General features: G+C 43.6%; 1 protein-coding gene across 1 annotated transcript in view; it reads right to left on the bottom strand.

Annotated features, from left to right (window-relative positions):
* Nucleotides 1-16966, bottom strand: part of CREB3L2 (cAMP responsive element binding protein 3 like 2) — a 129254-nt gene that overhangs the window by 32867 nt on the left and 79421 nt on the right. The window contains exons 3-5 of the mRNA XM_033194626.1: nt 8110-8285; nt 5274-5361; nt 712-896 (exon numbers count right to left, since the gene is read on the bottom strand). Of these exons, the coding sequence (XP_033050517.1) occupies nt 712-896; nt 5274-5361; nt 8110-8285 (449 nt within the window). The remainder of the gene's footprint in view (nt 1-711; nt 897-5273; nt 5362-8109; nt 8286-16966) is intronic.

Raw genomic sequence — 16966 nt, 5'->3', positions numbered from 1 at the left:
TATGTTAATTAATGGATGGATGGTTCTTACAGAATTTTTAAACATCTCATTTCATTTAAATTTTCTAGTTGTGATATTGTAAATTCAAAATAGCTGATTATAATTTTTACAATTTCATAGAAACCAATTCACTCCTAGAACAATAAGAAGTTAATGATCTATTCTTCTTTATTACGGTGTCCTCATGATGAACGACGGGTCTTGATGTCTGATCGGAGTTCCTGGGTTAAGAGCCATACGACATACAGAAAAGGCTTAAACTGTTTTTGACCTTTAGGCATCGAAGACATTAATCTCACAGTAATTTTTAAGTTCACCGAAAATTGCTTATTTAAAATATAAAAGGTATTTCCTATGACATAGGTCACGAGGACCATTAAATTAACACAAATATTTATGATAGAACTTTGAGGAGAAAAACCCCAAATTTTTATTCCTCATGCCTATAGCTCTGTAAAATAAACATATTAATAAAAACTGGAAGTGTGCATGTGAAAAGGAAGAGAATTGTGGTAGTAAAAGGTGAGATGTGCGGGCAGTTCTTAGAAGGTGTTCTTTAGGGTTGACATCACTCCGCTTTCGCCATTAAACAGAAACTTCTTGACAAAAGTGAAAAACAAACAGCCTTGAGTGGTCCCGCTCTGGATACAGCCCCATGGGAAGGAATGGAGAGGGTCCCTTTTGGTCCAGGAACGCCCGCTGCATACTTACATGAGGAGCCGTGAGGAGAGGGGAGCTGGAGAGGGCGGAGGGGGCCCGGGGTGCAGCTCTGGAGGGGCTGTGGGTCTGAGGCAGGCTGAAGGGGTGCAGGCGTGGGTTGGGACTCAGGCTGCCTTCTGAGTCACTGCCGTGACTGCTCGGGGGCGTGGGTGGCAAATGCAGGTGATCCACTGGGGCTGCAAAAAACGAAGCACATCTCATCCATCCCAGAGCCACAAATCAGAATACAACTGATCTGAGGGACCGCGAACTAAAGCACAAGGGGCCTCCATGAGCTGACACAGACAGATCTCCAAAGTGCAGAGGCTGGATACAGGAATCCTCCTTTTGCATGAAAAAGGAGAGAAAGAGGATATGGACCCACATTTGCTTGTATTGGCGAAAAGAAACACTGGAAGTGTATACAAGAAACCAATAAACGTGCAACCAGGGGCCAGGCGAAATGGCTCATGGCTATAATCCCAACACTTTGCAAGGCTCGGGTGGGCAGATCAAATGAAGTCAGGAGTTTGTGACCAGCCTGACCAACATGGCGAAACTCCGTCTCTACTAAAAATACAAAAATTAGCTGAGTATGGTGGCACACACCTGTAGTCCCAGCTACTTGGGAGGCTGAGGCAGGAGAATTGCTTGAACCCAGGAGGCGGAGGCTGCAGTGAGCCAAGATCACGCCACTGCACTCCAGCCTGGGAGACAGAGCGAGACTCCGTCTCAAAAAGCCAGAGTGGTTGCTTTGAAAAAAAGCCGGTTTGTTTCTGGAGCAATGTGCGTGGTCATGCCCGCAGGCAAGACGCCAGGCATTCTTCATTCAGAAAACATGAAATCCATCTTCAGATAGGGAGTGGGCACAGGAAAAGTAAGTGAGAGTCCAGTGGGGAGACTTTCTCCTGTAAAGTCTCCGCCCTTCCTCAGGGAGGCACAACACCCTCTCTGCCAGGGCCTACGGAGCCTTGGTCAGTGTCCATCAAGCATCTCCAGGGGAGCAGAGATGGGCTTCTGAAGGAGGAATCCAACCAGGATTCCTTGAAATGAAAGCACTCTTGGTTCTCACTGTTCTTTCTGAACAGTGCGTATTTCTGTTGTACCAGCCCCTGCTACTGAGCCAAGGAAGATAACTGCAGGTAAACACTTCATTCCTGGGGCCCCCAGGACAATGAGCCCTCTGTACGGCAGCCCCACGGTGGCAAGGCCCACACAGCTGGGTCTGCTCGGCCAGGGAACTAACTGCTGGAGGCCATGAGAAGCCTTAGGGCACCACCTCCTTGTCCCTTCTTCCGATGGAGACCACCCAACATACTATGGACGGGAAGGGCCCTCCTGAGACAAAACAACTGACCCAAGAAAGATGACCTCATTCTTAGCTGTCTGATACAGTATGGCTGTGTCCCCACCCAAATCTCATCTTGAAATGTAGCTCCCACAATTCCCACGTGTGGTGGGAGGGACCCAGTGGGAGATCACTGAATCATGGGGGCAGTTTCCCCCACGCTGTTCTTGTGGTAGTGAATACGCCTCATGAGAGCTGATGGTTTTATAAGGGGAAACCCCTTTTGCTTGGTTCTCATTTTCTCTCTCGCCTGCGCCTTGTAAAATGTGCCTTTCGCTTTCCGCCATGATTGTGAGGCCTCCCTATCCATGTGGAACTGTGAGTCCATTACATCTCTTTTTCTTTACAAATTGCCCAGTCTCGGGTACTTTATCAGCAGCATGAAAACGGACTAATATACTGCTCTCAGAGAGGATGAGCAGCAATCAGCAGCTCTCTCCTACAGGAATATCTGAATAGCCCAGGCCAAAACAGGCGATGCCCGGTCCCCCCGGCCCTGGCATGCTATTTTTTCTTCTCTCTCTCTTTCATTGCCATTCCCTGTCTCTCTCCCACCCTTTCTTTCTCTTTCTGCCACATACAGCTTTTTTCTAGATGTTTCCTCTTTCCCTTTTTCTCTGCCAGTCTTGCCAAAGAGGTCCCTGGGGTTTTTAGTCTCTGTGGGCACTCTTAAAGCTAAAGAATATGCTAAAATAATCCTTGTCACACTATTCCCACTACTCCTGCCACAGGTGCAGGCAGCCCAGGAAGGGAACGACATGCCTTAAATATGCAGGTGCTTGGCTAAGAAGCAGGAGTCCTAAGCATGTTAATCAAGGTTTCTTGAATGCCATGAATATTATGGCATTTCATGGTTTAAAAAAAAAAAAAAAAAAAACGGAAGCAGACGAACCTAATAGGGGCTCTGTGCTGTTACATTCCCAAGAATGTACCTAAAGTACCTAAAGCCACCCTGTCCCTTTCACTTGGTGGGGGCCAAATTATTCTAATACTGTTCTCCCGTCTAAGCAGAGGGCCCCTCACAAAAGACAGAAAGAGAATGATGAGAAAAGCAAGTGAAGCCACTTAAATCTTGTCTTTCCTACCTATGAAAGAGCTACAGGGCTGGCCAGAGGCACCTCAGGATCAGATTTCTAAATATCATTTGAAATGCCGCTTTTGGGTTACTGCAAGGTCTGGGGACAACAAGCTACTTTGCCTAGAAATTGCTGCAGTCAAGGATATAGAATTTCCTTATCTCTGTTTATCCAGGATAATAAGGAAGGGCTGTCCTTTACTTTAGTCTTGAAACATTTCTCCTCCAATAACCCTGGATTCAGAAGCCACTGTGGGATTCATTGTTATGGTGATGACACTTCTGAACCACATCACAGCATAAATTAAAAGAGTAAGATGCATTTGATAGTAATAACTGGTGTTATGCAAATGAAAGCAATTACTTTGAAGCAGTATATAAAGCTGCAAGCACTACTGTCTGTCACTCAGTGCAAAGAAATACTGTCTCCATATGGATTCTACTCAGTATTATTAACTTTTAAAATTTAATCATTTATTTATTGATAATAAAGGCAAATAAAGGGCCAACCCTGACTACATTGTTACAAATCAAATCCTCAGTTAGTTTCTAATGGAATGAAGATAGCTGATATTTTCATGAGAAGTGCTCATATGTAAATATCCTCACATTTATATACTGTGGCACATATACCTTTTTGGTGACAACTGTATAAGCCAATTTCTTATTTGTTGACCAAAGTAATGAACTGTACTTCAAAATTTGTACTGAAAGTATGAATGGGACCGGATGAGGTGGCACATGCCTATAATCCTGTCACTTTGGTGGGCCAAGGTGGGAGGGTCACTTGAGCTCTGGAGTTTCAGACGAGCCTGGGCAACACAGTGAAACCCTATCTCTAAAGAAAATACAAAATTCAGCTGGGCATGGTGGTGCATGCCTGTAGTCCCAGCTACTTGGGAGGCCGAGGTGGGAGAATCGCTTGAGCCCATGAGGTTGAGGTTGCCGCGAGCCAGGACTGCACTACTGCACTCCAGCCTGGACAACAGAAGAGACCCTGTTTCACAGAAAAAAATAAATAAACAAAAAGTAGGAATGAAAAGGGAAGTGATGGCATGACTGAAGGCACAGAAGTGAGAAGAGCAGGACCTATACAGGAGAATCTGCATAAACAAGGCGGCAGAGAGAGTTTCATTAGACTTTATGAGGCTCAGGGGTCTGCATCCGGGATTCCTAGCTATGGGCTTCACAGGAGAACAAAGAGGGAGAAACAGAAAAAAACTGACATAGAGAAAGAGAAATATAGACATATAACAACCTTGGCCAGGTGCGGTGGCTTATGCCTGTAATACCAGGACTTTGGGAGGCTGAGGCGAGCAGACTGCCTAAGGCTGGAAGTTCAAGACCAGCCTGACCAACGTGGCGAAACCTCGTCTCTACTAAAAATACCAAAATTAGCTGGGTGTGGTGGCGCACGCCTGTAATCCCAGCTTCTCAGGAGGCTGAGGCACAGGAATCGCTTGAACCTGGGAGGCAGAGGTTGCAGTGAGCCAAGATGGTGCCACTGCACTCCAGCCTGGGTAACAGAGTGAGACTCTGCCTCAAAAAAAAAAAAAAAGTATGACCACCTCTCAAGGACGTGTTAATTCTAAATGGATGGATGTCAAGAAGCCCAAAAAGATGCACAACTATAAACTATGAACATGACCAAATAGAGAGGAGGCTCCTTGCAATAGCTGTCATCCAAAGTCAATGTTTACAAACAATGAATTGGCCGCATAATTAATTATGAATTTACTTCACAAAGAGTTGAAACTAGAGTTGTTTAAAATAAGCAAGGTGCCTTTGTAGATGGTTGTTGATTTGTGGGGTTCTACAGGGTTCACACCTGGATGATGAAGAGCTGCAGTTCTCTTGTTTGATAGTGTTTGTAGTAGCAGTCCATAACGGTTCTGAAAAATATCACCCTGGCTAGAAGTAAAATATGGTAACACTTAGCTGAAACGTAATTAAGTGCATAGAGGGGAAAATCATATTTAGCTTGCAAAATGTATTATTTGGAAGCAAAATTTTTATGTTTTAAGAACAGAGCTATTTCATAAAGCCAGCTACCTCTGTGATACAAACTCATCCCAGCTCGCGCCATATTCCCTCTCTGTAGACTCAGAGACCATCTCCACACCCACAGGGACACAGGGAGGGCAGACAGACCTTCTTTAGGAGAGAAGTTTAGAAACTGATCCACTTCATGAGGCTCCAGCTTAATTTTAGGAATAATGGTCTGGCACGAGGAATCAACCTGGAGGAAGAATTTCAAACACAATTTTTAAAAACCAATCACAGCCTTGAAGACACACGCAGGAGAGCTATTGATCACCTGTGTCTTCCTCTCGGGACAGCCCTGCCTATCCTAGAGAACAGCTGAGTGTACGCAGCTTCCCTGACAGGGAGTCATGTTAGTTCTTAACCTTTTTCTCATCACCAAACTTGGCATTACAGCTGACAGGACCCTCCGAACTTACTTGAGACCACCCTGGGTAACATAGTGAGACACTGTCTCCCCCAAAAATATAAAAATTAGCCAGTCGTGATGGCGTGCACCTGTAGTTTCAGCTACTTGGGAGGCTGAGGCAGGAGAATCACTTGAGCCTGGGAATTTGAGGCTGCAGTGAGCTGTGATCATACCTAGGTAACAGAATGAGACCCTATCTCAAAAAAAAAAAAAAAAAGAAAGAAAAAAAAAGAAAAAGAAAAGAACACTCAGAACTCTAAAGTTGAAAGTCAAATGCTCAAGCCCAAGACTGTATCAATATTCTTTTCTAAGTTTTTGTAGTACTGTAAAGGCATTTTATTACAAAATATTCTGGTACTTTTTTTGTGTGGCATCATTCTGCTAACTTTATGCTTTATACACAGTTTGGGTTAAGGAAGAACCAAACACGGCTTCCACTCCCTCTATCCTCACTCCACTTTGGGGGCTTTAAAAAGCGACTAATAGTTGATACTGGTCAGGATTCCCAAGACTGCGGAATTTAGCTGTAGAGCATAACTGTGCATTTGATCTCTGAAAGAAAATAAGAGACCTTCTAAGAGGTGGTGACCTTAGAAGAATGAGGAGGGGCCAGGGGGTCTGTTATCCCAGTTTAGCCTCACACCAGCCTGGGAGTTTTCCCTGCCTGCAATGCAAAGCAGCCTGTAAATTACATACAGCCACAATACACTTAAATCGAGTCAATCACCATGGAAAACGGGACTAAATTTTAAAAAGTCACAGGCGTCCACCAGCTTGCCCTGGGGTAGGGACTGTGCACCAAACCACATCCTTTCTCTTATATAACTTTATTAATATTGATTATTATATATTATATATATTATAATATTGTTTATAATATATAATTAATATTAATAATTAATGTTATTATTAAGGCTTCTTAATGACTGATGATATCTAATCATGAAATGCCTGGTAGGGAAAGGAGAAAAGTTACCTGGCCCATACACGGGAGCAAGGCCATGCCTCTGAGCTTTGCTAGTTACATGCTTTACAATAATTCAACTAGGCCAGGCATGTGGCTCACGCCTGTAATCCCAACGCTTTGGGAGGCCGAGGTGGGCAGATCACTTGAGGTCAGGAGTTCGAGACCAACCTGGCCAAGATGGTAAAACCCCATCTCTACTAAAAATACAAAAATTAGCCGGAGGTGGTGGCAGGTGCCTGTAATCCCAGCTACTAGGGAGGCTGAGGCACAAGAATCGCTGAACCCGGGAGGCGGAGGTTGCAATGAGCTGAGATCGTGCCACTGCACTCCAGCTTGGGCAACAGAGTGAGATTTCTGTCTCAAAAAAAAAAAAAAAAGTAATAAATAAAATAACTACAATCCTGTGGAGCAAGGAGACTAATATAGACCCAGAGAGCCTAGCCTAATAAAGAGACTCAGGTAGCTACTGAGAAAGGAATCCTAGCACACTTGCAGAGGCCTCTGTCTATAACCCTTCATCATTTACACAGACGGACTAACAGGTGAGTATGCAGTGACATTTTATGAGTCTACTGATTCAGTGTTATCTTATTCTGAAGAGGCAGACACTGTATCTTTTTTCTTTTTTTCTTCTTTTTTTTTTTTTTGAGACAAGTCTTGCTCTGTCGCCCAGGCTGGAGTGTAGTGGCGCAATCTCGGCTCACTGCAGCTTCTGCCTCCCAAAGTGCTGGGATTATAGGCATGAGTCACCATGCCCAGCTGCAGGTAGACACTCTATCTTGCTCATAAGAAATCTGACTTAAGGAATGTTAATGAAGTTGTTGTTTATAACCGAGGCTTTCAACTTAAGGGAAGCTAAGACAGGCTTCCAACACTTGCAAGATGATGTACAAATATGATGCTGGTCCATGGCCAGACACTGGAAATATCCAGAAAGAAGGTAGAGTAGAATTAAATTCTACTTGCGGTAGGCATGGAATCCAGTAAGGAAAAAATCCTGATTTCTTATGCTTTCCACGGGTAACATAATAATAGGTGTTATTATTAGTATTAATATTATTATAATGTTATTAATATTGTTAATATTATTCATATTATCATATGAATCAATAGGTGGGAGGTTCCGGACTTGAGTAAGGACAACTCAGCATCTCACTAGGAAAGTAAAATACTACACAGGAGCTCACATTCCCAGGAGCTACGCACTGTAAGCCACGGATTGCGTCATCACCTCAGTCACTCCCTTTCCACTGCTTAAAAATCAGTGCCATGGAGAATTTTTTTTTTACCATAGATATTTTCTGTGTTTTTTATTTTGTAACAGTAATCAAAGAGAGAATGAAATCAGCTTACCTACTATCTTTTTCCGAACAATGGCTTTAAAGGAAGCTGGCACCAAATCAACATACCCTTATTAACTGTATACATATGTATATACACACATATAAAGTTGCATGTCCTTAAATGTACACAGCCACTAACTCCGAAAAGATTAAACACCTTATTGGAGAATGATCTATCTGTATCTTTTAATCCAACCTGTTTATACAGAAGAAAATTGAGCATACCCCAGTATTCATTTCCAGAGGAGGTTCCTCCTTTTCAAACGGGGTGGAGACGGCTGTGATGGTCAGAGTGACAGATGGAACGAGTCCTGGGGGTGGTTCATCTGTAATTGGCTCTGTCTTGATGGTTGTTGAAGGGAAGTCTGTAGACAGGTACCATTTCTCACTTTCCACCTCATCTGCAGGAAAAAGACAAGCACACATGTGAACTTGTTCAGGGCATCAGGCATAAGCAAAACAAACAACCACTGGTCTTTCTTCCCAAAAAAGCTCAGTGATGGATTACTGAGAGTGGAATAAAAGAAAATGAAGTATATGAGAGAAAAGATCGATAGATATGAACAGTAAAGAATCTATACTTGTATTCATTAGCATGTGAGTATGGCTAAAGAAACTCTGGAAGGAATCCATAGAAAAAGAGAAACTGCGTTTCTCAGAAAGAAGCCTGGGTTGATGGGGAATAGAACAGGAGGGAGGATTTTGAATATGTAATGAGCTACTCTTGTTGATTGTCAAATCATGTAAATGTGTTATCTAATCAAAAACAGATAAATAAGCAAATTTAAAAACATTAAAGAAAGAAGCAGCTGGGCACAGTGGCTCACACAAATAATCCCAGCACTTTGGGAAGCCAAGGCAAGAGAATTGCTTGAGCCCATGAGTTCAACACCAGCCTGAGCTACAATGCAAGACCCTGTCTCTACAAAAAAAAATTTTTTTTTAATTAGCTAGGTGCAGGGGTGAGCGTCTATGGTCCCTGCTACTTGGGAGGCTGAGGCAGGAGGACTGCTTAAGCCAGGAAGTCCAGGCTTCAGTGAGCCGTGATCATGTCAATGTACTCCAGAGCCTGGGCAACAGAGTGAGATCCTGTCAAGAAAGAGAGAGAGAAAAAGGGATGGGAGAGGGAGGGCGAGGGAGAGAGAGAGGGGGAGGGAAAAAGAGCGAGGGTGAGAGTGAGAGCAAGCCAGCGAGTGAGAGAGAGAGAGAGAGAGAGAAGCAAGCAAATGGTTGGCAACCAAGGGGAGAAGATGGGAGAGCATGGTGAGTAGGTCTCTCTTTCCTTCTGCCCAAAGGGAAGATATTTGGTTTTTTCATATTTTTTCTTCTCACTCCATTTTTTTGTTTGTTTGTTTTTGTTCCCTTCTGTTTTCACTGTGATCTCACCTAGGCCTTAAACCTTCACTTAGACTTCCAGAGACTTTGCTCAGCCCTTTGGGAGACTTGAGTTTGCGATAACCATCTGCCCTTTGCTGAAATGGACTAAATACTCTTCCAGAGAAAACAGCTGCATCTTGATGAGTCTGGGTCTTGTCTTGTCTTTCCTGATCGTCACCAGGCCTGGAGATAGCTAACAACCAAGAGACAAGACAGAACAGACAGAGTGCCTCTGCCACTTAATGCACATTCTTCTCAGAGTCTAAGAGGTACCCTGTATTTCTGAACAAATTACTTTGGAGCTAGCACCTCAGCACTGCCTGGAAAAGCAGGGAGGAGGGAAGGAAAGGAAAAGACAGGAGGGTTGGAAACAGCCACAGAACAAGACGAAGCAAGCTAAAGGCCATATTCCTTAGCTGGTACCAGTTTTACTAAAATGAGGCTAATATAAAGCAAAGACACGCTCCTTTATCAAAATGCTTAAACACATACACCACATTTCACATGCTTAGTGACCCATGACTGTCAGGAGAGCCAAGTCGTTCACATTATAAACCCATTTTACATTGAAGAATGTGACTCCAGTTTTCTTATGAAACGGTACAATCATTCAGAACCACTAGTAGGAAGGGAAGGGTAGACACAGAAACTAATAACTAAAATCTATGATTATTAAAACTGTATTTCACCCGGGCGCGGTGGCTCAAGCCTGTAATCCCAGCACTTTGGGAGGCCGAGTCGGGCGGATCACGAGGTCAGGAGATCGAGACCATCCTGGCTAACACAGTGAAACACCATCTCTATTAAAAAATACAAAAAACTAGCCGGGCGAGGTGGCGGCGCCTGTAATCCCAGCTACTTGGGAGACTGAGGCAGGAGAATGGCGTAAACCCGGGAGGCGGAGCTTGCCATGAGCTGAGATCTGGCCACTGCACTCCAGCCCGACAGAGCGAGACTCCGTCTCAAAAAAAAAAAAAAAAAAAAAAAACTGTATTTCATAAGCAACTTCCTTCAAGCACAAAAACAGGTTCATATTTGAGGAAAATGATTTCCCCCCCTAAATCCAGTTTATAATTGATGAATTATCCTAGCCGCAATTTATTTCCCGAGGTGAAATAAAGACGGGATGGGTAGGCCTTCTGGTGGAGGAAGATGTTTTGCTTTTAGAGTGGCGCTGCTGAGTGCTATGGTGTGACGGGGTTTTCCATCCTTCATGGGGTGTGGGCCACATCCTGGTGGAAGGGGAGGGCGGGGGAACAAATGGCGGCCAGAGGAGGGAGACCACTCTGTACCGGACTCAGAACATGCCCCAGCTCAGCCCAGAGAAGAAGCAACTGGACCAAGAGCCAAAAGACTCTGTTGACTCTCCCCAAAGGAGTTTAGGAGCTAGAAGACACTGTCTGCTGCAAAGAACACCCACTTATGACAGTCAGGGAAGGGGTGGGGAGACAGAGACATCACAGGTTTCATTTTTTCCATTCAGCAAAGACATGGTGATGCTTTTGCTTTTTTTGTTTTGTTTTGAGACATTCTTGCTCTGTCACCCAGGCTGGAGTGCAGTGGCACCATCTTGGCTCGCTGCAAACTCCGCCTCCCGGATTCAGGAGATTCTCCTCCCTCAGCCTCCTGAGTAGCTGGAATTACAGGTGTGCACCACGACGCGCAGCTAATTTTTTTACTTTTAGTAGAGACGGGGTTTTGCCATGTTGGTTAGGCTGGTCTTGAACTCCTGACCTCAGGTGATCGGCCTCCCAAAGTGCTGGGATTACAGGTGTGAGCCACCCCGCACAGCCATGCTTTTGCTTTTTGAAATCAACACTTAAAGCCTGCCCACACTGAGCAATATTTATCCCTGGCAGAGGCTGGAAGAAAGACAGTAAGATGAAACAGTCTCAGTACAGGCTGAAATGGATGGTAAGGAAGCAACCCTGAGAAAAAGGTCGCACACAATTACCAGGAAATTGTGAGATAAGCCCAGGTCCCTTGACTGTGCAGTGAAAGCGACTGTGATGAAACTTAATTCACCAGGCAAACAAAAGAAGAGGCAAAAGTTAAAAAAAAAAAAGGGAATACAAAAAATTATAAGACAAAATGAAGATGGGTGATAGAATCAGTTCTTCCAATCTAGCGAAGCCATTCTCAAAGCATGCACATTCATAAAACAAGTCAAGACCATTTATATTCTTAATGCCTAGTGTCCTATAGCTTTCTTTACAAATACGCAAATATCATCAGTGCTGCCTCAGCAGGGCAAGCGATGGTACCTGAACTGTAAAAGGAAACCTTCTCTCTCAAGGACAACTACATTTCCAAGAGAGAAGCCCAATGAAGTGGCCTCTCCTCCCCTGAGCTTGTTTGAGGACAAACAACTGGTGTTGCTTTCGTGCTTCCACTCCAATACATAATAGTCCTTGATCCTGAGTTATAAAGAGATTTAAGGCCATCAAGCTCAAATATACCTTTTTTTTTTTTTTTAAAGACAGAGTCTTGCTGTGTCACACAGGCTGCAGTGCAGTGGCGCGATCTCAGCTCACTGCAATCTCTGCCTCCTGGGTTCAAGCGATTCTCCTGCCTCAGCCTCCCAAGTAGCTGAGATTACAGGTGTGTGCCACCACACCTGGCTAATTTTTGTATTTTTAGTAGAGATGGGGTTTCACCATGTTGGCTAGGCTGGTCTCGAACTCCTGACCTCAGGTGACCCACCCGCCTCAGCCTCCCAAAGTGCTGGGATTACAGGTATGAACCACCACGTCCAGCCTATCATTTCTAGATGAGGAAAATGACACCTGGGCCTAGGTCACATGGCAAATTAGTGGCAGAACCCAGATCTCTGCACTCTGGCCAGTAATCTTCCCATTAACCAGAAAACTTTCTATGTGGATAAAGATTATGCATAAATAATGCTCACTACGGCATTGTGTATAATGACAAAACACTGAAAATAACCAAAACATTAAAAAGCAAGAGAAAGGTTAAGTCAATTATGGTGCATCCATACAATGGAATATTTATGCAGACATTAATATTACATGTATACAGCCTTTTTAATTACAAAGGAAAGACTTATAGTAAAATGTTAAGACAAAACTCTCTATAAAAATGTATATACTACTAAAGAAGAAAGTGATAGAGAAGAATCAAAAGAAATATGCCAAATAGTAAGCATCTCTGGAAAATCGTTCAGAACATGCATGACTTTTTCTTTACATTTTACAGTACTTCTGGATTTCCAATTTTGGGACACTATTGTCTTTGGATGAACACACAGGGACATGGCCTGCTCCACTTCATGGCTTAGGATGGTAATTATTGGATAGAGGCTCCAATTGCCCAAGGGGCCATTTAGAAGCCCTTGACTCAGTAAGCGTCAATGAGTCCCTTATTACGTAAATGCATTCCTGGCTCCAGGTCTTCCTCCTCCCTCCTTCCAGGTCTTTTCTCTTAGAATTTTGCAGTGCCCTCCTACCGGGGACTGATCCCCACCTACAGCTTGGTCCTGTGGCTTGATGTACCAATAGCACGTGAGCTTTTTAATACAAGCAGAGTTTTGGAATGTGCTTGCAGGATGGAACTAAGGTTGCTGCAGTTTTGCCATCAGCATGAGAAGAATGAGCTGGGATAATCTAGTTATCTCAGAAGAAGGATGACAGCCACAGAGAACAGTCACCCCAGAGGAGCTGAGCCAAGACCAGCCAACTGTCAGCTGACCTCCGAGATGCCAGTGAATCTAGCTGAAGCTCGCAGAACCACTCTGCTGACCCCCACACAGAAACAGACACGTGGATTACCATAATAAATGACTGAGTGACTGCGTTTGGGGGTGGTTTGTTATGCCGCAACAGAGCTAGCCCATACGATATAGCCGAATGTATGACAAATAAATGAAACCCATTACATTAGAATCTATTACAATGAAATTACTACATTCATGTCCAAAATAATTCCTCTAAACCATCAACTATGGATCATATCAATAAATATTTGTAGACTGGCTGATCGGACCTACTAGTTACATCATAAAATATGAAATGACTTCATATGAAGAAAGTCAGTGAGTAGGTAGTTTGGTGAGAACAGCATTCCAGTGGTAGCTGAAATGAAAGAAAAGAGCTTTTATTCTGAACTACTGGAGGTTGGCTTGTACTTTCTTACTCAATGGAAATAAATACCAAATCATAGAAAACAAAATGACAAATGTAATCTACGAAGTGAGGGTTAAGGAAGGACAGAGCCTAGGAGAAGGAGCAGAATACGCATCACAACGTTTCTCCATGACCTGATTTTTGTAGTTTTACTTTATTGGCAAAAAGAGCAGTAGGGCCACCCTGGCTTAGAACTGGAATTATCCTTGGATGTCTTAGTTATTGGCTAAACTACAAACATAAGAGTCAGTAGACACTCTACACCCTCTAATTTCTAAAACTAGAAACTGAGATACCGAGTGGAAAAAAGAAAAATGCTCTTTCTGCATTGTGTTTAAACGTCTTTTAAGTGTCATTTCAGACGAAAAACATCCCTGGTAAAGTTTAGCAGTCCACAGTGTGAAGAGTAAGAACAACCCCCGCCCCCCCATATCAGCTGATTCAAACAGCCTCCTGTCAAAGGTCAAACTCGACTGGCACATTTCCTCAGCTTCACCACTTAGCTGTCGCCAAGAAAATAAAAACAAGCCACTGATCGTGGTGAGAAGCAAGTCCTTTATATCCAAAGACAAAATGGAGCAGCCATGATCAATGGGGCTAGATGCCAAGTTATCAAATCATCAAGATGGACAAAGAGACTGAAAAAGACATGAACTCAAAGCCAAGGTAACAGCAACACCAAAATGCAGATTTTCCATCCTTTCCATATGTGCCACACAGATAAGCACAAACGGATACAGGTTCCTAGGAAAGAAAGGAAAAAACAAACAAACAAACAAAAAACCCAAAATTGGGAGTTGGCATTATCTTGATATATAATGAAAGGAAAATAAAAACTCAGGACCCCAATCCACTAGGCCAAAGCGAAAAATCAAGCTGAAAGCTGAGTCATGCAAGAAACTACCTTTCCTTTTGTTCCTTTGTTTGTTTGTTTGTTTGTTTGTTTTTGAGACAGAGTCTCGCTCTGTCGCCCAGGCTGGAGTGCAGTGGCCGGATCTCAGCTCACTGCAAGCTCCGCCTCCCGGGTTTACGCCATTCTCCTGCCTCCGCCTCCCGAGTAGCTGGGACTACAGGCGCCTGCCACCTCGCCCGGCTAGTTTTTTGTATTTTTTAGTAGAGACGGGGTTTCACCGTGTTAGCCAGGATGGTCTCGATCTCCTGACCTCGTGATCCGCCCGTCTCGGCCTCCCAAAGTGCTGGGATTACAGGCTTGAGCCACCGCGCCCGGCCGGCCCTAAGCACAATTATAGATAAAAGGTTAAAGGTCTCCACAAGTAGACACTCCATGTTGACCTTTTTTTTTTCTTTTTTTTAGACAGTCTTGCTCTGTCACTGCAGCCTTGACCTCCCAGGCCCAAAGGATCCTGTCGCCTTAGCCTCCCAAGTAGCTGGGACTACAGGCATACGTCACCATGCCCAGCTAATTTTTTTTTAATTTATTTTTTGTAGAGAAGAGGTCTCACTGTGTTGTTGTGCAGGCTGGTCTCAAACTCCTGGGCTCCAGTAATCCTCCTGCTTCGGCCACCCAAAGTGCTGGGATCACAGTCATGAGCACCCAGCTTAACATTCATCTTATCTTAACAAAAAGTGTTGATTTACTGAGCACGAGATGAATGAGTAATGGACTATTCCCCACCTGCTCTTTTTCTCTCTTGCAACACGTGGATTACCACACTCTCCCTCTTTCCTGTTCAGCCACTTTTCCTTTAAATACTGAAGTCCTCAAAGTCATCTTTGCAGAAAGGCACAGACCACAGATTATTTCTGTGATTCTGTGTTTATTTGTTCTGGGTATGTCTTTAACCTTGGCAAAGTAAACTCCTAAATTGATTGAGACCTGTATCAGATTGGTTTACAATACACACACACACACCACACACACACACACACTTATATACATGTGAACAGAGAGAGAATGGACATTTATTCTTTTTTTTTGAGACGGAGTCTTGCTCTGCCGCCCAGGCTGGAGTGCTGTGGCCAGATCTCAGCTCACTGCAAGCTCCGCCTCCCGGGTTTACACCACTCTCCTGCCTCAGCCTCCCGAGTTGCTGGGATTACAAGCGCCCGCCACCTCGCCCGGCTGATTTTTTGTATTTTTTTTAGTAGAGACGGGGTTTCACCATGTTAGCCAGGATGGTCTCCATCTCCTGACCTCATGATCCGCCCGTCTCAGCCTCCCAAAGTGCTGGGATTACAGGCTTGAGCCACCGCGCCCAGCCTGGGCATTTATTCTTAAAAAGAGAAATCAGATGACGTACTACCACTTACATGAGAAAAACATATATGCAGTTGGTCCTTGAACAACACAGGTTTGAACCGTGTGGGTCCACTCACAAGCAGATTTTTTTAAAACAAACATTGATTGAAAATACAGTATTCATAGGATGCAAAACCCAAGACCAGTGAGGGCTAACTGTACATCCATTTACTATTTATGTAACATATCCAAAGTGAAAAGAAAATTGCTTAAATTAAATAAATATGCCTTATCTAAATCCTTTAGCATTTCATTTGTTTGCCCTTTGAAAAGTTTCAAAGGAGTTGGCACATCTTGACCAATTTTTTATGTAAAATTCTCTTAAAGGAAAAATATAATGGTTGGGCTCTGGAAGCTGGGGAAAGGGGCAAGAATTCAGTTAAATGTGTCAGAATCATATTAAACTACAGCCTACATGCTCCAATGGAAGTTAGAGGCCTATCTTCCCCTGGCCCCGCTCCTGAGTATCTTAACCCTGAAATAACTTTCACTATTGAATGGCATGAAGAGGTGGTGATAATAGTAAAAATAGAAAATATTTACTACATCCTTTCTTCTTCATTGAAGAAGTTATGACTCTCATTCATGAATATCCATAGTAACTGTAATCGCTAGATTAATGTGAACGTTGCTTTCTTATACTAATCTAGCAATGCAATGGCTAGGCAGAGAAGTCATTATTTTACTTTTTTTCAAAAAATAAAAAGGGGAAACATCATTATTGTTTTTATCTGTTTGGAAAAAAGTAAAAGGTAACACCAAAAAAAGGGAGGAATAGCAAAATAGCGTGTATTACAAACCCAAGCTTCAGATGGAAGAGGTCAACGGTTCCTCTGCCTGTCCTCCCCAATCACTGTCAGGTTCTCTCTTTGGCCGTGCAGGACAGAGGACCCAGTGACTCTCTTGGTAGATACACATACCTTCCTCTTCTACCCCTGAGTCTGGCTACTCTACGATGATTCAGACTGATGTTCTTGTCATCGGCTCACACTACATGTGATGAAGACACCGCTATGCACCTCATTTCTGTGATTTTCAAGTCTCGCTTCCATGGACCATGTCAACATCAAGATCTCTTCAACACTGCAAAGCAAAAACCTAAGTCATCTCTGACTCACCTCTGCCCCTTCCTCAGCATATTCGATCCTGTGCTTTTCCTGCTGCAGGTTTCATCAAATCATTTCAAAACCCATTTTTTCTTTGCCATCATGTTTTATACCTTTTCTCTTCTCCCTGGATAACTATATCTGTGCACACCTTTCCTGTTCTCACATGGCAGCCATGAGATCTTTTGTGTTTCTTC

This window comes from Trachypithecus francoisi, unplaced genomic scaffold, assembly GCF_009764315.1.
Source record: "Trachypithecus francoisi isolate TF-2019V2 unplaced genomic scaffold, Tfra_2.0 Lachesis_group4, whole genome shotgun sequence".
NCBI lineage: Eukaryota > Metazoa > Chordata > Mammalia > Primates > Cercopithecidae > Trachypithecus > Trachypithecus francoisi.
This window is presented reverse-complemented; position numbering and strand designations above follow the sequence as displayed.